General features: G+C 33.8%; 2 protein-coding genes across 2 annotated transcripts in view; one reads left to right on the forward strand and one right to left on the reverse strand.

Moving 5' to 3' along the window:
- The window catches only part of PAPLA1 (Phosphatidic Acid Phospholipase A1), a 60,899-nt gene that overhangs the window by 34,128 nt on the left and 721 nt on the right, over nt 1-26,050 (reverse strand). The window lies entirely within an intron of this gene.
- LOC146538607 (uncharacterized) lies at nt 805-25,950 on the forward strand. The gene is made up of 19 exons (XM_085187448.1): nt 805-1,272; nt 1,917-2,016; nt 2,727-2,960; nt 6,395-6,495; nt 8,120-8,284; nt 8,622-8,744; nt 8,968-9,081; nt 9,476-9,605; nt 12,158-12,281; nt 12,555-12,697; nt 19,556-19,652; nt 19,985-20,112; nt 20,362-20,552; nt 20,794-20,880; nt 21,202-21,299; nt 21,674-21,777; nt 22,244-22,426; nt 23,403-23,576; nt 24,142-25,950. The coding sequence occupies exons 1-19, from the start codon at nt 865-867 to the stop codon at nt 24,294-24,296; spliced, it is 2,859 nt and encodes a 952-aa protein (XP_085043574.1). The 5' UTR covers nt 805-864; the 3' UTR covers nt 24,297-25,950.

Here is a 26,050-nt window from a genome sequence, read left to right on the forward strand (position 1 = left end):
GACAACTTGTAATTTGCAATAGATTTTTTCTCTTAATGAAAATGAGAAGAATTTAAGAATGAATGAATTTAAGAAGACTACCTACTTAATACATGTGTAATAAAATGTCTAAAATTCCTATACATTTACCTCCAAAATTATTATTATTTCATAAATTACTATTGGAAATGACCTCCTCTATCACGAACCAATTAAGTATCAATTTATCTTAAGCTATTTTAATTTAATTTGTAGAAAATCATCCTGTATACTACTATTAATAATCTCTCTATATAAATTTAAAGCTACGACTATATTGAGATAAATAGAACTATACAGCTTCTATATTTCTCCTGTATAGCAGGGCAGGCAGAGTAAAACTAGTGTTAAGACACTCCGTTCCACGCACCACTCAATTATCTAGACATTACGCGTAGAGAGCGACTTAAAATATTCTTACACAGTATAAAATGCTGAATTATCATATAAACAGTTATAAATAAACATTTCCATATAAAAGTGTATAAAAAAGACGAGAATGGATAAATAATTTCTTGCTCTACACTCAAATTGGCATTGAACTTGTGTGTCAAGGTTCATATTTGGATATTAGACGTGCAAAATGTTTCTTTGATGGTTTTATTAGCATATTAGTTTACTTTGACAGTAGGTTTGAGTTCAATATCCGATTTTTTTATTAAAAATGAACCCATATTTCTAACTATCAACAACCTGTCCACCGAAAATTTTAACCCATTTGGGTTCCAACTAAAGGAAAATAAATTTAATAAAATATATCTTTCCTTTTTTGCAGAAACCGCAAAACTAAAAACTGAACTGAAAATAATAAATAAAATGAGTGCACTCAATTAAAAAAAATAAAATATGGCATTTAAAAATCATCAAAGTATAAAAATAACAATATTAGTTTTAGTGAATTTAGTCATAAATAGTAACTGTGATAATGGTGATAAGATTATTGATGATTTAAATAAATCTGGTGATTCAGAAGTCTTAGAAGATGAAGTAAGAATTGCTTTAGATGATGTGATTGATATAAATACAAATTTAGATGCAAAAGATGATTATAACTTGACCAAAGATGAATCTAAAGAAGATAGAGTATATACTACGGAAGTAATTTCCACTGTGGAAGATCAAGAAGAAAGGAGGGAAGATTTAGAAGATGTTTTGACCACTCAAGATGTTACTGAGACTAGTTACACTGTGCCCGTAGATAATGGTGTTTACGAAGGTGTGGACGATGTTTACAATCATAACGGATACAGTCAGGTGTGTTTATTCTATTTATATTATAAGACATTATTCTGAGTTTTGAGATGAATTTCATGATATTGCATGTTGATAGGAACTTAACGCCGAACTTTTTCTTTTTATCAACGCGGGGAAATGAAAACAAATGTAGCCTCTGAGTGGGAATCGAATCCACAACTTTGGATTTTGCAGTCAGATGCAGTAGCGCTCTCATATCATTCTATTCTTTACGTAAATATTAAATTATTATTTTACAAGTCAGTGTAGTTGTCCAAAGGGGAACGAAGTGTCTCAGCACTAGGTTCTTTTTGTAAATTTTCCAGAAATACCAAGTGTACCTTACATATAAAAACAAGCTACACTCGTGATTACGCTATTTCAATAGTTACATAACAAGAAGCACAGGAGCTCAGAAGTAAATAGTGTAATTTAACATATAAACATTTGCAACACTACTTAGTAAGGAAACTACACGTTGAGGTGGCATTTGAGCAGTCTATGAGTATAAGCGACAGCTTTGGGTTCAATTTCGACCAAGGCATTTTTTTAGCTTTACGATTTTTTTTAGTCAGAAGCGGTCCTACTACGTAATTTTAGTCTTTTTTAAATATTTTTTTACTAAGCACATGTAATAAATACTAATAACCTAAATTTGATTTCAGTACGAATCTCAAGGCACAACACGTTCCATGGAAGTCATGGAAGATGCAAGAACAGAAGAAGATTACGAGAGTACCGGACAAAGAAGTCCTAAGACTGAAAGTTAGTTTTACTCTTTGATTGTACGGGGTTCCTAACTGATTAATATATTTTCTCATCATACCTTTTGCTTTGCTGAAAACAGACAAAACAAAACTAGTGTTAAGACACTCCGTTCTCCAATTTTCACTCATGAGACGCCGCAAGTGATCTCTATTTTAATCATAATATATTTCCTAGAGGTAGGTATCTAGGAGAGTTTTTAGCACACTCCCACCACAAGTACTAATATATGCTTATTTCATCACAATTCCTCATAACTAGAATGACAAGAGTTAAATAACAATAATAATAAAAAATAATTACTAGAGTACGATCTATATACAATAAGTCATTAACGTGTTTATTTCTAATGACATGAGTATAAAAAGTAATAGGGTTGATGTGGCGCAGTAGAGCAACGTCTGCCTTTTTAACTCAAAGGTTGTGAGTTCGATTCCTACGTGGGAAATTATAATAATTAACTTTTAAAGTTCACGCTCTCGTAGACAAAGCGCGGCGTTAAGTTCATATATGGAGAGCAGAGTGATATAACACTAAGTTCTTCCTATCCTTACAAAAGTTCTCGATTTCTGTCCCTCAACTCGCAACACTCGTATTTCAAAATTGTGCAAAAAGTGTCGAACTGATTGTCTTAACACTAAATTTCCTCTGCCTAACCGTACTAAAAGCTCTCAATGTTCCTCTTACACACAAAAAGTTCCAAATTCCAGCTGACATAGAACCAATAGACAACAGAATCCTGGAGAAACCTCGTCCACCACCAGCTCAGACCAAGAGCTCCACACTCAAGTCCTGGCTGGAGGACACCTGGCTGAGACCACCAGCGGGAATACTGGTGCCTTTGAGGCCACTTGCCCTGAACCGCGCTTTGGGGGTGTGGAACGATCTGGCGAACGAAGGGTTGAATGTGACTGACATAGTTATTGTTGGATATGACTCTAACGGTTTGTTTTTTTATATTATTGGGTGGTTTTATATTAGTGTAGAGCGACCTATGCAAGTAGTAGTATAATCTGTTAAAATAGATTTATTTAAAAAATTAGCTTCACGCTGTATCCCGCACATGGCAGGGTAGGCAGAGGGAACCTAGTGTTAAGACATAGTGTGTTCAGTAGCGAAACTCAACGCCGCCCTTTGTCTTGTTATTAGAGACAGTAAAAGAGTTAATTCCCACGTAGTATACAAAAACATATGTATAGATAAGCATGCACATAAAATTGCAACTATAAGTTCATTAAAGCTAAACATAATGATAGTAATACTAGAAACAGGATATTATTGTTTTGAAGTGCATTTATAATCTATACTAGCTGTACAGCTTATAATATTAGTTTTAAACTATTTGTTAGTACGGTTTAACGCAAATCTTAGGTATAACTAGATAAGGCCATGAGTGGCGCAAATGCATAAGCGTGCGACAGTAAACGCGGCAGGTTCGATTTCCGCTCGTGGAAGTGAAATATTTAACGATGTCATTTCCTCGCTCTGGGTACGGGGCAGCGCAGCTAGCTTTCCACCACTTTACATGCAATGCCTCCAGAATACGGCGAAAATTGGGGAACGGAGAGAGAATGGGAGCGGAGTTTCTTAATACTAGGTTCTCAGGTTCCCTCTGCCTACCCTACTCTGTGCGGGATACAGCGTGAAGTAGAAAAAAAAATTCCAAACAAAACCTTGGCTGACAAGTAAACAATCAATATAATTGTATCAAGACGTAGGTACTCAATTATAATTACAATTTAATTGTGAACTTACGTAATGTGTACATACATATCACAATTACTATTAGATAATACATAATTTTATCTACTCATATTTAAATATAATAGATAATCCTGAAATATCTCATATTAGAACTACTGGGCGCTCAAAATAACATACAAAAAAAAAACATCTCCTAGGTAGGTTATTAAATATATATTTTTATGTATTGAAAGAGGCAGTCGTGGCCTAGCGGCAGCCAGCGGCTGTGAAAGCGATGGTTGTGAGTTCGATCTCGGGGAATGAATAAATACAAGACAAAGAACGGTGTTGAGTTTCACCACTCAATATGCAATGCAGGTCTTAAAACTAGGTTCCCTCTGTTTACTCTGCTAAAAGGGGAAAAAGCGCGAAGCCACTTTTAACTAATATAAATGTAAATAAACAAAATAATTAAAATGAAACGCACGTCTATTAAATATAATACAAACATTCAATACTTATTAAACAAAACAACAAAAAACAAAGTGATTTATCATTAACTTATCTCCAAGAACGATGACAAGTTAATAAATTAAGCAATGTCAAACAAGAACGTTGTAGGTTCTGTTCCTAATTTGGGCAAACACGTACCTACAAGTGTTTGTCACGGTCTGTCTCTACAAAAGACGCTAGTAGCGCAGTAGCACAGCGTCTATCTGCGTCGTGATCGTTGTGGGATCGATGCTCATTCGTGGTATAATATTTAAATATTTTTTCATAAGAACAAGCCTCCTCTAATAGAACAAGGCGCAGACAAGGCAGGCTTTTAGCAATATCTCGAATTCGTACCAGAGTTTGTCACGGTCTGTCTCTTCTTAAAATGTAGATCAGTTTGAATAGTTTGTTAAAATTTATTACAAGAGAGCGTAACATTTACAAAACAATTGCTTAATAGCCATTTTTTTTTGTTTAACTAGTATAACTATTTGTACAGTGGTCAGGGATATCGAATTCTAAGCTAGAAGTTATTGGTTCGGTTCCCGATTTAAGCATACGCCTATATAATTTAATGTATTGATAGTATAGAATAATAGCTTCCTTATAGGGGAGTACTTAGAGAGAATTATTGAGAATTCTTAGGGGAACGGGAAAAAATGGGATTTTCCATTATACGTGTTGAAGTCACCGCAAGTTACGGGAGGCTACTAGAAAGTAAATAAGGACAAAATACAGGTACTGCACCTTACCCATTAGTTGTTTATGTGTGCAAGCGTTATAATAATAATTTAAATTACCTGAAAAAAAAAACATAAAATTAATAAAAAGAAAATCATTGAAACATACAAACTTTGGTTATGTCAAAAAAAAACAAAATTTTAACAAAAAACATTGTTAAAATAATAGGTCTACCTATGCAAAGAATTTTATTATGCATTGTTAATAATTATTATAAAATTATAAACAATATTTTTTTCTTCGTAGTGCAAGCGGAAGTGTCTTAATGGGAACGAAGTGTCTTAACACTTACACTTAACAGGTTTATAGGTTTGCTCTGACTACTACCCTGCTATATGCGGGATACAACATGAAGATAGAAAAAAAATCACTTGTTTAATCTCCATTCTCCATGCTATGGATGTAGGATGTATAAAAGACCTTTACAATAACAAAACGAGTTCAAAGCTAAAGTCAAGAAAATTAAGCAACTTTATTACTAAATTGTATTTTTTTATTTGAATTTAAAAAGCAATTTTTGCAAATAAACACACATTTGGGTACATACAATGTTGTTAAGATATACATTATAAATTCAACGAGTGTTCCTTGGTGGAAACCAACGTCGTTTAGTATAAGATTTATTAGTATAAAATAAGCGCGATGAAAATGAGTAAGGTACTCGCACGTATAATAATTATTATTTACTATCATAACATAGCAAAAAGACTAAACGCGGCGTTAAGTTCTCCACTCAAATTCAACACAAATTCATCAACTCATTCAACTCAAATTCAGGGGAACAAATCTACCCAAGACTAGGTTCCCACCGCCTACCCGCATACACCAAAACGGGATACAGCGTGAAGCCAAATAATAAATAAATAATTAAAAAATAACACCAAAAATCAATCAGGTAAAAAACATTATAAAGTTGGCAAGACACAAGTGGAGCGGAACGTTACGCAATCACGTTCTCCGCACAAGGTTACCTTCGAAATAAACGGAAAGTTATAATATGAATTGTACGCTAATAAAAAAACAAACACGCTGTATACAAATCTGTTATTACTTATTAGATTGATCTAGTTTCGCGGTGGTGACCAGTTCGAATCGCTTTTATTTAGGCAAAATTATGTAGCAATTTCTTATATATTCAATTCAATATTCAGGGTTCTGCACCCAAAGGGTAAAACGGGATTATATAAATAAAATTTCATTGTACGTCTGTCCGTCTGTGACCAGGCTGTTTCTCGTAAACCTTGATAGTTAGACAAATTAAAAAATCACAGATTATATATTTGATATATGTATTGTAGTCACTATAACAACAAATACTAAAATATTTTTTTAATGAGGCTCACAAACTACAAACGTTTGGCGTTTTCATATATACGGAACCCCTAGAACCCTCCGTGCTCCGAATCGCACTTGGCCGGTTTTTAATTGATATTGTTGATTGAACCAATTTTTTTATTAGGAGTGAACTGGAGGTCCCGCCACAACTTACAACCCACTACCAACGGCAACGGGGACAGAGCCGTGTCCGAAGCCTTATCTAAACTACTATCAAAATATCAGGTAACACAATTATACATATATATATATATATATATTCTTATAGAAATAATTTTGAACCATTAGTTCCCGAGTTTCGTTCAATCAAACAAACTCATCAGCTTTACAATATTAGTATAGATACAGATATGAACAAAGAAACGGAGATAACGACAAAAACTTTGCATCTAAGAGACGAGGACTTCATTGGACCTTAGTAAAAACACGTAGCTTCCGCAAACAAACTATTGCAGGGCCTTGATGATCGATTTGTGTATCTCGAACACGTTGCTCAGTTCTGCTGGGCTGACTGCGTGCGTAATGGAGGTCGTGGGTTCTATTTTGCATTCAAATAGTATTAGAAATATCGATATTAGACAAATAAACAATATTGTTTTTCAACTGAAGTGATATATAATAAATAAGTATTTAGTAAACATATAAAAAACTGAACGTAGCAGGATTTGAACCTATGCCTCTTGTAAACCGTCCAAGTACTCTGACCATTAAACCATACGTTCTCATCAAATTCGATTCAACGTCGAAATTTTTATACGCGTGTTACAACTTATATGTTAAATATTTTTTTAGATTTTTCAAGTATGGAAATTTACAAAAGAAAAATACTTATAAATCTCTCTTGATTTACGATAATTCTTAGCAATTATCTTTGGGTAGCGAAAATTGTTAAAATCTCCCTAAAGATGCTAACAACATGAATAAGTTATAACGAGCGTATATAAATTGCGATTTTTCTTTCCTAGGTGGGGAAAAACACTTCAAAAATATAGAAAATGAAGTGATGAAATTAAAACACTACTTTGTCTTGCTAATAGTGAGAGAGAAAATTAAAAATAAATTCCCCCGAGTGGGAATCGATCCCCCAAACATGGCATGGCAGCCAGATGCTGCCCCAGTGCGGCGCGACAAAGAAATTCAAAGATGTTCTTCATCCGGTATTTGACCTTCGTCATTTAAAAATTAACAATAATAGTGATTCAATATTGTACCGTGAATTCAACAATTTGATAACAAAAGAAACAGATGTCTGCAAACGCATTCATTATTATCAGCCATGGTTAATTTTCTACCTTATACAAAGAATATAATTAAAAATACAATAAACTGTTTGTGAAACGATATTTCAAGCATAATAATTGGCTATGGCTAACATCTTCCTAAAGTAAATCAACTTTGAAAATGTATTAAAATTTTTGAATGTATTAAAGCTATTTAGGAAACTGTGCGATATCCTGCAGCAGGACAGATAGAGGAACCTAGAACTAAGACATTCCGTTGCCCATGCTCTGCCTAATTTTCGAGACAGGCGTGTAGATTAGCGTAATTCAACGCCGCGCTTTTTTTTACCAAAGAAAGAGAATTAAAATAATTTAAGCACTCTCTCATTCTTTCGAGTGACAATATCATAAAGTATTTCTATGCAAAATATAGGAAAAATAGGGTAAATTCTTTGTTTTCATATGGAATATTTCAATGTGTTGGTAATAAATAAAGTACGAAAAAGTCCACGTAGCCCCACGACTTAAACCACACGCAACTTGATGAAACACAAGAAACTCAAAAAAAAATAATAAAAGATCCTTTCTGCTTATAAATATTAATTTCAACCATTTTATTTTTTGCCCAGGGCGTCTACACGGACTCAACTAATGATGGTACCATGAGGGCTTTGGCTTCAGCTGCCAAACTGGTGCCATACGACAGTGCACTCTTCGTAGTCACTGATAAAGGAGCTGGTGATCCTCAGAGACTGCCATTGGCCTTAAGAGCTTTGGTAGAGAAGAGATTAAAGGTATGTTCATATTTATATGAATACAATTCTTTCTTACTCAGTGACTGATCGACAACGCTCAATCGAAACGACGAAATTTGGCACATTTTCTTGGGGAGCATAGGAAAGTACTAAGAGAAAGTTTCTCGAAATTAGAATTAAAGTAAAAGGGAACTAAAGTGGATATAGATTAATTTGATAATAATATGTATATATCTATAATTTAGACGTGAGTCATGGTGCAGGGGACCAAGCGTGCGTGGGTTAATTCCCACTGGAGAAAAAAAAGTATTTAATATTTTAAATTCCTCTGGTACCGAGGATTGCGTACATTTACTCAATTTAAATTTACCTTCAGGTATACACGATATGGACAGATCCTAATCATCCATCACCTGAATCCGAACTGGCTCTTCAAGACTTGAAGAATGTATCATCGCACACTGAGGGCGAAGTGCTACCTTACTCCTTGCAAATTGCGGTAATCATTTTTTTCATGACCACTCTTGATTACTTAATTGATGTCTTATAAATACTGCTATAACTGCCTTAACTTGTGGAAACAAATTATTCAAGTAAAAATAAAAATAGAACCTGATAGTACCTTACATTATTAAGATATTTTTTTTCTATAAGAAAGATGATATGAATATTCTCAGGACAACCAAAGAACTCAATTACTAATATACAGTTTATATTTCCAGGATAACGACGCGTCCAGCAATTATGCATCAGAAGCAGAGCTCCAACAGTGGCAGCCTCCTGCTGAGCCACGCCGAGCGAGGCTGAATGCGCTGCCTAGCGCCGATACGTTTGATGTGAGTATCAAAAATGAGTTACGGAAAAAACCGGTCAAACCTCGCCCACTAATTTGAATGAATCACGAACGTGATGCTATAAATGTTTCAGAAATAGTATAGGTAGGAGAAGAAGAATGAGCAGAAAGTAAATTAAAGAAGCAGTGTTAATAGGTTTTTGTCTAATAAATGTAATTTAAAGGCACCGTATCACATTATCAATGAAAGTGACAAAAAATTAACTTTTTTAGAAAGATGATCTTACACTCCATTCCCCACTCTTCACCTAACTTTCGTGACATTGTGTGTTGAGTAGCCGTCCTCAACGCCACTTTTCTGTCTTATTACCAGAGCGTACCTCGACGGACTCAAAAACTTGAATAACTTAATAATTAAATCATGATTTCTTTCTTAGACTCTGTTGGTGAAGAGAGGAGGTGGAGAAGCTATAACAGTTGGGATACCAGTGGAAAATGGAGTCACTACATTGAGGATATTGATCGAAGGCGCTGTCGACCACGCCGTATTGTACCCACCGAATGATGGTAAGTGATGATGATAGATGTGTTATATGATATGTTAAGTTGAGTAACTGACGAACAGACACAGACGAAGCTTCTGAACTTAGGAACTTGAAAGTTGGCATGTAGGTAGGTCAGGGAGTATAGGGAAGCACTAAAAGATAATTTGTAGAAATTTCTACGGAAACTCAAAACCTACAATTTTGTATATTACGTCTTAAAAAGCCACGTAAACAAAAACATTTTTAAATCTAAAGCAATGATATAAAGCTAAAGAGTTTATTTAAAGGAACGCAGTAATCTAAGGAACTTTTAGTTCCAGTTTTTGAGTATATAGAGTATATAGAAGTATTAAGGAAGACTATAAGGTTATACATATAACGGGACGTCATCGTTTCGATATACTCCAATATATCTGAGCTACGATTAGTTACTTCGGACACTAAAAATGAGTCATACATAACTCTTATTAATTTGCCCTTGATAACGCGGGCGAAGCCGCACGCCAAAGCTAACATAATCATGTTACTCAATTGGAAGTCGAACCTACAATCATCGTATATATAGAAAACAATATTTACAATGAGCAATTCTCTTCGGACTAACAACACGACAAATTGTAATCATTATAAGAAATTATCTAATAATGCAAGGTTGAAACGCAGTTTTAAAATGGTTGTACAGTATAGATTTTTAAATTTTCGTTTACGTAACTAAATAAGGATAATTTCATGGTAAATTATTGTTAAGCACGGCGTTGAGTTCCGCCAATTAATACGCAATGTATCGAATGTAGGGTGGTGCGTGGGGAACGGACTGTTTTAAGATTAGGTTTTCTCGGCTTAACCCGCTTTTTACGGGATGCAACGTGAAGCTTTATATCTAGATTTATGGTATTAATAAATAATATAATAAATATAATGACAATCCTCTACAATGTACACAAATCATTACAAAAAAGGAAGTTATCATTTTGTTAACAAAGTGTATAGAGTGTGTGAAAATTTAATGGTTGATGGTCTTAAATTAAGCATGGGTATCCATTATCTGTCACCTCTTTGATGGTTTTCGTCAATACAAACAAAACTATAAGCTTATGTAACTCAACGCTGTCTCATGTTCCACCAGATTGCATAAACGAGGATATCGCTCAAAAATACTTAAATAATCCCTCGAACGAGCTTTGAACCCTCAACCATCGCGTTTATAATCAGTCAAATAGAAATAGCTTGAAAGTTGTGTATGTATGTGTGTACAAGTGATAACGACAAAACTAAGATAAGTTTTCAATTGTAACAAGTACTTAGTTCCTGAGATATGCGCATTCAACCAAACAAAGGATTTAGCTATATAATATTTATAGGTATAAATACGATGCTCAGATATCTTTTTTTATTGTATTATCTATTATTCTTCTGTAAGTTACAGTTGTTTCTGTTTGAAGGGTAATATATTCCATGTTATTGTTATAAGCCTTAAGACCTTATACTCCAAGGTGATCGATACTATCAGATAAACAATTAATATAAATATAGTTCAAAAAATAAAAAACGAAACAAGAAAAAGTAATAGAAAATAATTAAGTTTTTGTAGATATTTCTTTTTTAGGCATTGGGAAAATAGTGTTGAGACACTCCGTTTCCGACTTTTCACCCAATTTTTGTTACACGTCGTCCCTATATTATCTCTTCCTTGTAGTGTGTGAGAATAGAACTTTACAGAATAACATATAGCCTATAATTTATACAAAGATTTTTATAATTTAATTGTAAATTTAACAAAAATCTTAACCAGTCGAAGCCGCTCGTGGGTCGCTAGTTAGTCAATAAAAAATATAAGGATTTTATTTTTTATAAACTAATAGTACAAAAAAGAGACCTAATTTTTTCTTTTTTTTCTTTACAAAAACAAAATCATTCTCCATAATGCACCAAGTAATTGTATTATACAATTACTACGAAATTTGAACCTTAACCTATCACTGAACCACTGATCCACTACAGATATAATAAATCATTGAGTACAAGATCACAGGATCTAGACTTCACATATATAAAAAATATATCGACTACATTCTTCATTTAACCTACAATGTTCAAGGTGACCTCAATGCAAGCCTTATAAGGGAACCGTTTAAATAAATGACAAAAGCTCAAGCACATGAATAATATAGGTATATTCGTTTTTTTAGCTTCACTTTGTATACTACGCATAATAGGATAGGCGGAAGGAACTTGGGAACCTAATTCCATTATGACAATTCCGTTCCCCACTTTCCGCTGAATTCTGCAGACAGTAGGTACGTATTGAATGAAGGAACTCTGCTTCACTCAACATGCATTCGAGAATTTGGCGGAAAATGTGGAATGGATTGTCTCAACATCATGTTTCTATGATCCCTGCTTGACTACCCATATACGGGATATATAATAGGGTAGAAAAGTCAAACAGCATCAAGTTGCAAATTAAAAAATCTTTCGTTTTTCTCCACACACTCTCTCTCGCTCCTTCACTCTCATTCATTCATTTTATGTATCTTTAATCGAACCTATGACCTTACAAATATATCTCAACAGCACCACAAATCGACCTATACAACCAGACATCAGTGAAGCTTTTCTCCCCATCGTCTAGAACAGGCAGCGTTACTCCGCGCGACGTGTTCCTAGTGTTCCCGGGAGCCACACTTGACTTTGATATGTAAGTAATGTACAAACGTTAGAACTAAGTGTCTGGACACTAGAACTCTCTCTGCCTACTGCGTAGTCTTTGGATCTGTTTTTTTTTCCATGCAAATAAATAAATAGAAAAGAAGATCAGAATGGGCATATCTAGTGATATTTTTAGGGGCGAGGGAGGTTGGGGGTGTGTCTGACTTAACCCGATCTACTAGGTTCCCTTTGCCTACTCTTCTATATGCGGGATACAGCGCCTTTTAAGAAAAAAACAATATATGTTACTTTCCTTTCACAGGCTATCAGTACTACCCCCGATATCAATGGACTCGTCTTACGTCGGCATGTGGCACTTGAGCGTACGCTGTGACACTTGCGACTATCGGTTGACAGTCAGCGCCAGGAGCGATTTGCATTTACAAGCTGATGTTGAAGCTAAGGGTGAGTGTTAGTGGTAACTTTATTATTGTTTCACGCTTTATCCCGCATAGCAGGGTAGGCTGAGAGACATTAAGTGTTAAAACACTTCGTTATTCACTTTGCAATTGGTGGAATTCGACGCCGCATTTTCTCGTACCAGAGCGGGGAAATGGAGATTTCTTTTAAATTAAAAAAAAAACACGAGTCTATATACTTTTTTTAAGCATTGTACAAATTATGTGATTTAAAAGCTTTATAGCGGTAAGTCTAAGCAAATATAACAGAAAAACATTGACAGACAACTCATCTGTTATCGAACAACGATGATTGAACTGACAATTAGTGTGTATATAAAAAACTAGTGGACCCGGACGCGGCTACGCCTGCTTAAACTATAAGAATATTTTCGCGTCGGTCATACTCATACTATGCCGCCCGAAGGCTAGGTCATTTCGAAGTGACATCTCCTTAATTATTTATCAAACTTCATAAGGATGAATATCAAAATGTCGCGGTACCGGTTGCGTAGCGACGCGACGGTTGTTATTAACATGGCAGAATAAATTGCATGTCAAATTAGAAAGTACTTTAAAATATATTAGTTTATATGTGTAATGTAATGTTATATAGCCTATAGCACTTCTGAAGAATGCAGCTTTTATACAAAACAAAAACAATGTAAATCAGACCAGTAGATCCAGAGATCTTAGCGTTCAAACAAACAAACAAACAAACAAACAAACAAACAAACAAACTCTTCCGCTTTATTATATTAGTATAGATATCGACATAAAAATACATAAGTTATTAAGTAATTTATAAGTAATTTTAAGTAATTTATATAAAACTCTTTCGTTACGAATCGAATTGAATGGGAACCGATTCCACACCCTACACTCTCTAACCTACCTACATGCCAAATTTCAACTTTCAAAGTCCAGTAGTTTCGACTGCCTGTTCTTTGAAATACCAGTCTATCTATTAACCAGTAATTAAATCCCAATGAAAAGACATCAATCGTGCTATCCGCATACCCTTACTGGAATTGAAGCCACGATCATCTCTTTCGAACAGAAATACCTCTGCTGTGTACTTTAGAGTCAATAGGACAAAAAAATGATGTAAGTAATATTTAACATGGGGTACTATACATCATCAGTCATATGTATATTGCAAAACGGGACCCAGCAAAAAGTACAGTTCAACTACCTTAGACAGTTAACGTGTTTGTTATTTTAGACCTTAAAAGTCAAGTATTACAGTTTAAAATTGAGTGACATTATAATCAAAATTTCGCTATGCTATAAAGAAATAACCAAACAACATTATTGCTTTATTTTAAACTCTATATTGTTAATAATAAGGTTCAAAATAACTAATAATTTTAGCTAACAACGTGTTTTAAAGAAGCCAAAATCAGCCATACAATTTGATATGTGATAAAAACTTGTTAAATATTAATAATTTTATAATAATATTATACAACGACACTTAGGAGCGTCTCACACACACTGTACACGCGATGAATTTGGGTTCGATTCCCAAACGGGGGAAAATAAGACCTTCGCTGAATTAATTCCCCCATTTGAATTCCCCCATTCAGTGCAGAAAGCGAAACGAGCTATTTTCGCGAGCGATTGAGCGAAACGAAATAAGGCGGTTTGTGGGTAACAATTATCCCGTTCTTCTATAGTTTAGATTCTAAACAATATCTTTAGTATTAAAATATTAGAACAAAAGTATGTCTTTATAGACCTATGACTTTAGATTGTGTAATTTCTGTATTCGTAGTAAAGAGAGGTCATAGGTACGATTCCCGATCAACACGGATTTTGTGTAAAGACATATTCTATGATGATATCTCGCAATATTAAATTAGAATACCAATTTAAATTTAACAAATACATAAATTAAGCAAAGCCTATTATACCGGAAACAGGAAAAATAAAAAAGAACATGAACAGGATTTACAAAAAACTCGATCCTGTGACACTTGATTTCCTATTAAGGCCTATTTCTTTCCAAACACTCACTACACCTTCTCATAAGAAATTCCGTTCCCATTAAGGCACTTCCGTTCCCCACTCGAGTGGCGACACTCAACACCGCGCTTTGCCTCGTTACCAATAGCAATGCCTCGAGTGGGAATCACAACCACAATCATCATCATCATCACAAAGAATAAATATGAATATTTTTTATTCTCTTTTCTTTTCTCTACTCTTAACCTTAATCTTTTTCTTTTCATAAACACAAAGACTTTGTAAGAAAACAGCTTCATGGTATTTCTCGCATACCAGGGTGGCCACAGCAAACCTTTTGTTAAGACACTTCATCCCCTGCTATATGCGGGATAAAAAGATGGGTTAATCACCGCTGAAGATTTACAATTTCTCTGCCTATCCTGCAAAACAATGTTTTTCTTTTGTCTGTTTGTATGTCTTGCTCAGTCACTAACCTCGGGTACGGGTGCGAAAAAAGGATAAATGACAGAAAAAGTACAAAAAAATAGACATATATTCGACCGACCCAGTTGCAAGTCCTTGCAAGTTCATCCTGTCCTGTTAATATCAAAGATCATTAGCACAAAGTAACTGGTCAACGGTAGGTTGTATATGCTATTAAATTAATAAACGACAATGAAACAGAAAAAGAGGGGTTCTGAGTTCAAATCGTAAAAAAAGGAAAATATTTAAAAGAAAATGTTTTAATTCGGTAACAATATTTACGGCGTTAGGTTCCGCCACTATAAATGAATATGCAATGTCTCTATATAGACTGAAAGTAGGTTTTCTCTAATTTTTTTCCTAAGTAGATGTGTGAAAATAATAAACAAAATTATCTAATTACTAATTTTATAATTAGATGCGAAATTGGACTTTGGACAGTAATTACGATATGATGTTTCCATAAATAAGCTTGATAATTTAACGACTTCTTTTATAGGTATTATTTTTAAATTAAATAGATTTTTATAAAGAAAAAAAAAACAACATACTTTGTCGATCAAAAAAGCTCTTAAAAGTACCTAAACGTAAAAGTTTGATGAAAATAACACAAAATTAAGTAAAAAAAAAATATACCTTCAAAGACAGGTTATTTATGCTTAATTACTTCTACCCCTTTCATAAATATTAGAGGTCATATTGCAATAATATATTAGAAATCCAAAATCGAACCCAGTATTTCCTTCCACCTATCGACTGAACAAGTAAGCAGAATAAAAAAATCAAAAGCTGTTTTTTTAGCTTTACGCTGTATCCCGCAAATAGCGTGGTAGGTAGAAGGAACCTGGTAACCTAGTGTTAAGACAATCCGTTCCACCTTAACACTTCCGTCCCCTACTTCCCGCCGATTGAGTAAGGAAACTTAACGCCGCGCTTTACCTTGTTACCAGAGCGAAAAAATGAAAATATATAATAACTCATTCCCACAATAAAGCGGTTTAATGGTTTTAAAAAAAGGAAAAAATAAAACTATAATGATGATCCCACAAAAAATAGACCAGGAAACTCACAAGCATTGAAAAAACATCTGCATCCGAATACATACAGGTTATTGACAAACAAAAAAGACAAGCAATCTTAGCCTATATTATTGCACTAAAAATAAAAAAATAATACAAACTGGTCAAGGGAGAATCGAATGCGCATGCAAAGGGTAATACAATTTTAGTTATGGGTTCGATTTCCACTCGATTTAATAGGTTCACGCTTTTTTCCACATAGCAGTGTAGACAAAGTGAGTGTCAAGACTGTCCGCTTTTCCCTCGGACTCGAGAAATTGGCCAGGGGGAACCTAGTGTTAAGATACTTCGTTCCTCTGCCCCCCAATTGTTCCCCAATTTTTTAAACATTGCATATTGATTTGGGAAATTCAACGCCGCAATTTAAAATATATATTTTTTTAAATCCCCAGACTCTAAAGCCAATTCTTTGATCAAGAGATCTTGATTATGAGCATTCAGATTATTTTATCTGTATTAATGTCGAACCCTTGCTATTCACTCACACAGACAAAAAAAACATGCTAAGGAACAAAATTAAAAAAATAACCTTTTTACGCTGACAGGCGGCCATCTTCCAAAATGGCGACGCACTCTTTGTGGGTCAAGGACACATTCACACGATCAAATGTCAATTTTTTATTTACTACATAGATAATCACGATTTTGTTTTATTATTGTATTTATACAGCCCACACATTTGTGTTATTTTTGTTTCGAGGTGTTTTGAGAGGAATTTTACCTATAGTACTTAGATTTATTTATTTTCTATTTAATTGAGGGCTACGAAATATATCATAATGTATGATTAATCATCCAAAGTATTAAAATAAATATATATGTAAAAAGTGCGCACAATAAATCATAATCTATACCAAAAAAAGATACAGACGTAACAAAGAACGTTTCAAAGTATAATGAAAAAAAACTTGCTGTCAGACCAACCCGCCAAAATTACGCGCCATAAACAAAACTGTCAATTTGACATATTTTACACACACATCCACACTTAGGATTGAAAGTAAATATTTTAATTCTAATAAAAAAATAATATTTTTATTTATTCTACTTTTTTAGACAATGATAACAGATTCGATTTATAACACTTGATGTTCAAACGAAGCCTAACAACTAACTGTCATAACATAAATAATATGTGCCTATACTTTATCTAAATGTTAATTGATGATAATATATTTTTGTTTGTCCGTTTATATCATAAATGGTTAGCTTATTAATTTTATACGCCAATCGTGCTAATTTAAAATATTATGTTGTTTGACTACTTATGACTATTATGGGTTCATTTTTCAATTCTCACGTTCAATATAATAAGACTTTCATATCTAATAGTCTCTTGAGTTGAATAAAAATTATGCAGTTTAAAAAAACATAGGGTCACAATTGTAAGTGCGATAGGTTGTGGGTTCGATTCCCACTAGAGGAAATTAAATATTTCCTAGTGGAGGCAAAGCGCGTTGAGTTTCTTCAATCAACACGCAATGCCTCTAAAATTTCGCAGAAAATGTAGATCCGAAGAGTCTTAATGGGAACAGAATGTCTTAACACTAGGTTTCCAGACGATACAATTATGACAAAGGAGTCAAACTCATATTCTTAGATTTTATTGCAGCTTTACAAAGTTATAAGTCAAAAATGTAAGTTATTTTTAAAATATCTATAATATTTTTTTACAAATGTTGTATTAGAGTGTTATAAATAACTAAATAACTTATTTATAATTCCACCGAACAACATTTAAAGAAAAAAACTATATTAAAAATACGAATAAATAAATCCTTTCATCCTAATTAAGATAATATGTAGCTTAAACCTTATGTTCGATTAACCTTAAAATACCTACAAAATATTTAATAGCTTTAAACAATCAAGAGCCGGAAGTACAATCACCATTCTGTCCTCAGAAACCGGAAGTCGCGACTATTAATATTTTAAATGAAAGAAAAAAAACACTACTATATGCTTGTGACACAAATTGTTAGGCAAAGCAATTTCATTTCACTTTATTTTATTACTTCATTTGTGGTACGTAAGTCGCGAATACGATTCTCGATCGACGTAATTGAAAGATGGCGCTGTCTCAATAAATGTAGAAATTATGTTTGAATATTAGAAAAATATATAAAACGTGCACGCGCAACATAGCGTGTTGAGTGACGTAACACAACACTGCGCTCTGTCTCGTTACCAGATGAAGCAAAAAAATTAAACAAATCATTAATCCGAGGCCGAATTTAACCAGCAACGGCCTCAATAAAAAAAAAACTAGTATTAATCCTAAATTAATAAAACTTGAAATATACAAGCAAAGTCACAGTCCATCCACAGTATAGGTGCGCCTTATCTACGAAAGCTATGCAATAGTTTATCTGGACATAATGAGTTACATTGGTTGCGTACGTAATTTGTTTTACGCAAGACGTTTCAAAATAAACTGGCCGATAGAATTTTTGGGACATTACACGATTTAGTATTTACCTACTGACATTACTGACGCGACTTACAAATCCTTGGTATAAAAAACAAAACTTCATTTCGATTTGTTGATACTAGCAGTGCCGAGTTCCGTCGTCCATTTAGCGTCCAAAGTTTAAGTGGGGAACTTTAAAGCCGCGTTTCGCCAAGGCATGGATATGACAATAATAACAACATATTCCCTCGAACGGGGATTGAACCCACTACCATCGTATTTACCGTTCGACACTGTCCCAAACGAAATTAGTACAAAATATTACACAATTTGAACGAGGAAGTTTTTAAAAGGTTATCATGTTGACATCGAACTTAACTGATAATACGAATAATAGGTACTGATTATAAATGAATGAAGATACTAACATAAACTAACAGAAACGTCATAGCGGTTACACGCGTACACGCGATGGTTTTCAGTTCAAATTCCATTCGGGTAAGAATATGAATATAAATTTTAGTATTTTAGGTCAAAGTTAAAAATTTTGGCATAATTATAAATATCCTAAATTATACATTTTTATAAAATACTAGCGGCCCGCCCGCGACTTCGCCTGCGTAAACTATGTTATTATTAATTTCTGTCTCCATGAGTACCTACCTACGTCCTATAAGTGACGTCCATGCAAAATTTGAGACTTCTAGCATTTGTAGTAACGAAGTTTCATATAAACTTTCCACCCCAAAAACAATCCCTTAGAAGTCGAATATTACAAATTCCCGTCTTAGCGAGCACCTACGTCCTATAAATAACTCCTATGCAAAATTTGAGATTCCTAGCACATGTAGTTTCTGAGATTTCGTGATGAGTGAGTGACCTTTCGATTTTATATATATAGGTTTAGTATTTTTTTTTACTATTTTAACGACCTATTTTTCAGATATGGTGAAACTCCGTGTGACAGGCACAGTGGCCAGTGTCAGGGAATCCTCACTGGTCGACGAGCACGGGTTCGAATTAGCTAAACTACCTTTCAGGTGATATTTACTATAACTGATATTATATAACCGATTTTATGAATTCTAAGTTATTTATTCTAAGTTTATTCTAAGTTACTATTGTAACCACTTTTGACTAAGGGCTGTTAACGCGACGGGCTGTGGGTTCGATTCCTACTCGAAGAAATGAACTATTCAATATTTTCTTTTCCTGCACTTCAACATGGAATGCCTCCGAAATGATATACTTCATGGGAACCAGTGTCTTAACGCCAGGTTCCGAGGTTCTCTGCCTACCCTGCTATATGTGGGATACGTCGTGAAGCGAAATAAAAATATATTATTAAGTTATAAATTAATATGTCCTCTAGCTACCAACCTACGGCGGAAACCCATGGTGACATGGACGGCCCTATGTCTGACATATACGCTGAAGTTCCTCTACCCAGTGTTAGCAGCTCTAAGATATATGTGAAGATAATAGGGAGAGATAATAAAGGTATGTATATAATTTTCTTTAGATCTACGCAATAGAGCAGGCAGAGAGAACGTTCATATACTCCATTTCTCACTTTTCACCCATTTTTCGGATGTTGCCTGCCGTAAAGCCACGGTAACAGTAACAATGTGAAATGAAAATATTTCATTTCTCCGAAAGAGTCTAAACTTTAAGTTGCCTTTTTCTACCTAACTAAATATAATTTAGGCAATTACTACCATAATGTTAACAATCTATCTGTTCTTCCAGGAGAACCGTTCATCCGCCTATCAGGACCTATCAATCAAGAAGCTGAGGTCAGGCATGGAAGATCAGCATCTATTATATATCCACAAACTATTAACGATTCGGAAGAGATAGAAGAATTCAATAGCAGAGTGTACAATGGCAAGCTGAACAATGAGAGTAATCTGTCGCCATTTGGACAGGCCACATCGCAGGTATTCCATCAAAATCTCTGATTAAAAAATACACTTTAGACTACATTTAACTACTAGTTTTTCCATGGGATTCGCCCCCGTGGTTAAATGTATACATTACACACAAACCCACACCCACGCATGTATAGGATACAAATAATTATAAGTCATTTTGTTCTGTATTTTTCTATTTAAAAGGTAGAATATAGAAAGTAAAGAATATATTCAAATTCTAAATGTGTGTTTGTTTTTAATTTTTCAGCTAGTAAATCAAAGAGGTGCAGTACTGACATCCGTACAGATTGGTTTAAGCACAAGGTTATATGGAGCTCCGGGGGAACGTTTACAGGTTAGTTTATTTGGGCTTTTTACTTTAGTCCAAAAATGCCGCACGTCTCCTATCTAGACCAGGGAAACTAGCTGGTATCTGCGTATGGCACATGATGATGTAAACCACTGTACCTACTTGCCAGTCATTTACTTCTGGCATTTGGAATGTGCTCTGTGCCAAAACTGGTTGCTAAAACGGAGAGATGAGAACATTAAACATTTCATATACTCGAGTGGGAATCCAACCCACGCCATGTCACGTTTACCGCTGCGCCACTGGCCTGAATATTTTTTTATTTATTTTTTACAGATATATACAGTTCTATTTATTTATTTTTAGCTACACTTTGAAGTGACAAATTTTAGGGAGCAAGCCGTCAGATTTACGTTCCAAGCAGTTGGTGAGCTTAGATTTTTAACTGGCATCGATCCTGCAGCGTAAGTTAAATATTTCTTATCATTCTCTTAACAAAAAAAAATCTCTGAGTACTGTAGTATATCAACATTTAAATAGATTTAATTTTTTAAAACACTAGTCAAGTTATATAGATTTTTATCTATCTTTTTACAATTAGGCCATTAAAATTTATTTTTTAATTGTGAATATATGTATAGATACCAGTCGGGTCACAGGTGCAGAAGCGTGTAACAGGCGCGACTGTAATCGCGACATGTTGTAGGTTCGATTCCTACTCGAATAAATTTTATAGAAATATTTAATATTTTCTTTTCCTCACTCCAATAACGACACAAAGTTATATATACGTTTATAAATATTTTTCATTACATCCATAATTTTATTTTATTACCAGGCAAATAATAGGATCAGGCCAGACCGAAAACGTGATAGTCAGCCTGCTGATCAGCCAAAACGCCCAGCCTGGTGCCAGGGACCTCATCACCTTTACCGCTCTAAGTAAAAAAATATATTAACAGTAGAATCTCTCTAATACAATTCTACAGAAGGTTACTGGATTGTATAGTAAATGAAGGCATTTCATATAAAGAAAATATATATTTTTATTAATGATTTACAGGTTTTCATAACTGCACATATATTACTATTAATGAAATAGTTTTAATTTACTATCAATTGACGTTTACATTTTGTGCCGATATTCGGGGGGTGCCCAAATATTCGACGTAGTCATTATACGTATTTAAACAAGTGATGTAAAAAAGGAGAATAATGATAATCTGTTACTAAATTTCCTCTAAACGAACATGATGGATGAATTGTAATATCAAAATACAAAAATTTTCACAAACAAAACAGACAAGCGAATCATAATCTACCCACAGAGTTAAAAAAAGGACAAAAATATATAGATAGGGGAAACCTTCATAATATTCAACCCCAATTCTATTTCTCTCACATCCAGGTCAGAACACAGAGCAAGTCTCCATGTCAGCGTACGTCTACGTCCTGAACCAGGGGGAGTCCATACGTGACGTGGCCGCACCGGAGCTGAGGCACACATTCGCGGGCTCCTGTTTGTGGAGGCAGGGCAGCGACTGTGCTGACCACGTGTGGTCCACTAATGTTATCGCTAGAGATAGTGGCGGTACGTATATTTATATTTTTTAACCGAATGAGAAAAAAGGGAGGTTATCGGTTTGACATGTTTGTGTGTGATGATGATGACAGAATTCGAGAAACTGGAGAACCAATTGACGCTTATATTAATAAGTGTTGGCGTTGCCATAGCAACCTGTATGCCACTTTATAAACATAAAAGTATAAATATAGTCAAATGCATGGTAGTGTATGTAATGTTTTATTTATCGATTCAATATACTTTATAAGCATTATTATTGATAAATATTAGCGTCCTGCACTTCCCCTACATTTAAAGTATAAGGGTGTCAAATTTCATACTCCTCCGTCTGCGCAATTTTCGTAGAAGGGGTTTGGCAAAAGTTTTTACTTCATGTATTAATATAAGATTCGGTACAGAAATATCTTTTTTGCATATAAAATATTTTTTGGTGAAAAAACCAGAAAAATTGAACAGGATCCAAAAGTTGCGAAACGAAATAAACATTTGCTTTTGCTGTGTTAAGTGACACAAAAAGTTTATCCAAACAACTTGACTACCTGGTTCGTTAAATGTATACTTAGAAATCGCATGTATTATTTATTATGATAACATGATGATCATTCATCGTGTACCATCAGTGACACGGTTGGGAAGCGAGGGTTACCAGTTCGATAGACGCAGGGTGGGTATAGAATACAAGGCAAATGCTCATCCTAGAATTTTCAATTACAAAAAATTTAGATTAAAATGTTTAATTATCAAAAATCCATTTAAAAAAGTTTAGTATTTTTTTTCAAAGAGTTTGTTATATAATTTTTCATTAGGGATAATCGCACGCTAATGCCCAAAAACAAGTTGTAAGAAGCATATAAGAGTATTGAGTCTCTGTGTTTTAGTGGCCAGAGCGCTTGGACGTTAAACAAGAGGTGCAGGGTTCGAGTTCCCGCTACGTTCAAATATTCATACGTTTCTAAGCATTAACAGAACTTCTTTCCCGCAGGCCTACTCCGTATAATGTCTTCGCCGTTGGGTGTGGTTTACGACTCAAACTTCATATCCGGTACGAGGGAAGAGGTGGTCACTTCATACAGAGCCACCTGTTGCTCGCCTCGCGTCATCATAAACGCCGTCGACGCGTTCGGAAACACCAATAGTTATACCATTGATATATCTAGTAAGTACTTTGTTAGAAACGTCACGCAAAATGGATGTGAAAATGGTAAGAATCACAAAAATAGCTGATGTTATTTATAATACCGAAAGAGTAATTATTTTTCACATAACTGTGAGTGGTGAACGGAGTGTCTTAATTCTCCATTTCTCTACCCTGCTTGATGCGGGATACAGCGTGAGGACAAAAAAAAATAATAGGTTATCTAAAAAAATGGTTGATTTATATATTTTTTCACAAATAGTGTAAATATCAGCCATACAGGATTTTACTATAAACTTTGGTACTTGACGCCTTCGTGGTGTATCAACCTGCGTCAAGCGTTTGACTGTAAACGCAACGCTTGCAGGTTCGATTCCTACTCGTAAGACTTAATTATTATATATATACTTAATTATTATATATATTTTCATATCCTCGCTCTGATAACGAGACAAAACGCGGAGTTAAATTCCGATTGTAAAATTAAGGATCAGAGCGTCATAGCAATAGGTTCCCCAAGCCTAGCTGCTACGTGCGGGATACAGCGTGAACCTAAAAAAGCCTTTTAACTCAGATTTTTTTCCAGATTACATCAACGAAGCTGGCATAGCGGCCATAGCGCTCGGCGTTATACTTATAGTATTTATTATCGTCCTAACCATTGTCTTAATATATTGGTGCGTTAAACGCCGAAAGGAATCCAGAGAATTGCCATCTTACGCATCTAGGAACATTAGTTAAGGCCTTAATTTTATATCTTTTTGTTTAAAAGTTTTTTTTGGTACAAATTGAGATATTCAGAAAATTTGAAATGGATAGCTTCTGACTGTATACGGGATGGTCGTGGGTTTGACACACACAAGTGGGAAAATTTATTCTTGCAATATTGACTAATGTATATCAGTATGAAATTAATATAGCATTTATAATTTTTTTTTCTTAATTATAACATTAATTTTTGTTAATTATAAACCTTTTCTAAACTATTTGAATTAAATTATAAGAATTATTAATTTATAAATAATTTCATAGCACTTTCTTTTATATAAATTAGATAGTCATCTAAGCAAATATTTTAACTTTTATAGGTATTTCTTTTAAATCAAAATATAAAAGAGTAGTTAATTTGAATGTGTCATATATTAATTACCATAGCTATTAGTGCATTTTTCATAATTGATTAAAAAAATACATTGAAGAGAAACTCCATCTATATATTATACTATTGATTAATTTAAAATATTATCAACTTTTTAACCGAATTCAACACATTGCATATTGGCTGGCAAATTGGCTCTTCTCAGAGCAGTAGAAGTAAACAAAAATAGTGCATACTTTTGAGTGAGCATCAAACCTACAAATCAAGTTTACACTCAGACCCTGTCCCACTATAAAACAGTGGCCAATTTTTATAATATTCCTTTTGCTACCATTTTATATTAATGTTATATTAATTAAAATATGTACTTAAATATTTTATTTATGTAATTATAAGAATTTATTTAAGTTACCTTTTAGTTATATTAATTTAATTTAAGCTACTGTTAACAAATAGACATAATATTTTTATTTGTTTTTCTTTTTTTAACATCACACGGACACAGTCCACAGAGGGAATCTGGGAACCTAGTATTAAGATACTACATTCCAATTAAGACGCTTCTGTTCCCTACATTTCACAGATTTTTCAGGCATTACATGTTGAGTGTTGAAACTCAATGTTGTGCTTTGCCTTGTTCCCAGAGCGAGGAACTGAAAATATTTTATTTTCCCAAGTGGGTATTGAACTCACAACCTATCGAAATAACAGTGCAAGGTTGTGCTTCTGCATGACGTCTGGAATGTTCTTGTTAATCAATAAGTTAATTATTGATTAACAAGAACATTTATTATATATTGTATCAAAAGATAATGTAAATTTAAATGTTTAGTAAACTTTCTTTGAATTATATTTATAACACTTATTTTTTTGTTTAATATGTTACCAATTAAAGTTAAATTAAATCAATTAAAATTCTACATGCAAAAAATATATATTAACTGTATACAGAGATGGTGTCTTGCTATAGACAAGATAGTTGTAGGTTTAATCTACTCAAAGCAATAAATCAATTCATTTAGCTCTTGCATTGAAAATATTGCATAGCTTTATAGTACAAAGTCTCCCTACATAATATATGACTGTAAAAATGACAAAAAAAATCTATTATTACATAAAATTCAAAATTGATTTAAAATTTGTATTTAATTGCCATTATTATATAATTATGTATGTATTATAATTTTACTAAAACGGGTACAATTATTGTTAGTTAAAATTCTTAGTTCATAAGTATTCAGCCATACTTGACTAATTATTTTAGTATTTTTAATGTCAATAAATTGTATGTACTTATTGTGTTTTTTTATTATTTTAATTAAACACCTGTATTTCTGTTTGTTTCTTTCCCCACATAGCAGGGTAGGTAGGAGAAAACTGGAAACCTAGTGTAAAG

This window comes from Heliconius melpomene, chromosome 6 (assembly GCF_056956725.1).
Source record: "Heliconius melpomene rosina isolate 202511_hmr_F chromosome 6, ASM5695672v1, whole genome shotgun sequence".
Classification (NCBI taxonomy): Eukaryota; Metazoa; Arthropoda; class Insecta; order Lepidoptera; family Nymphalidae; genus Heliconius; species Heliconius melpomene.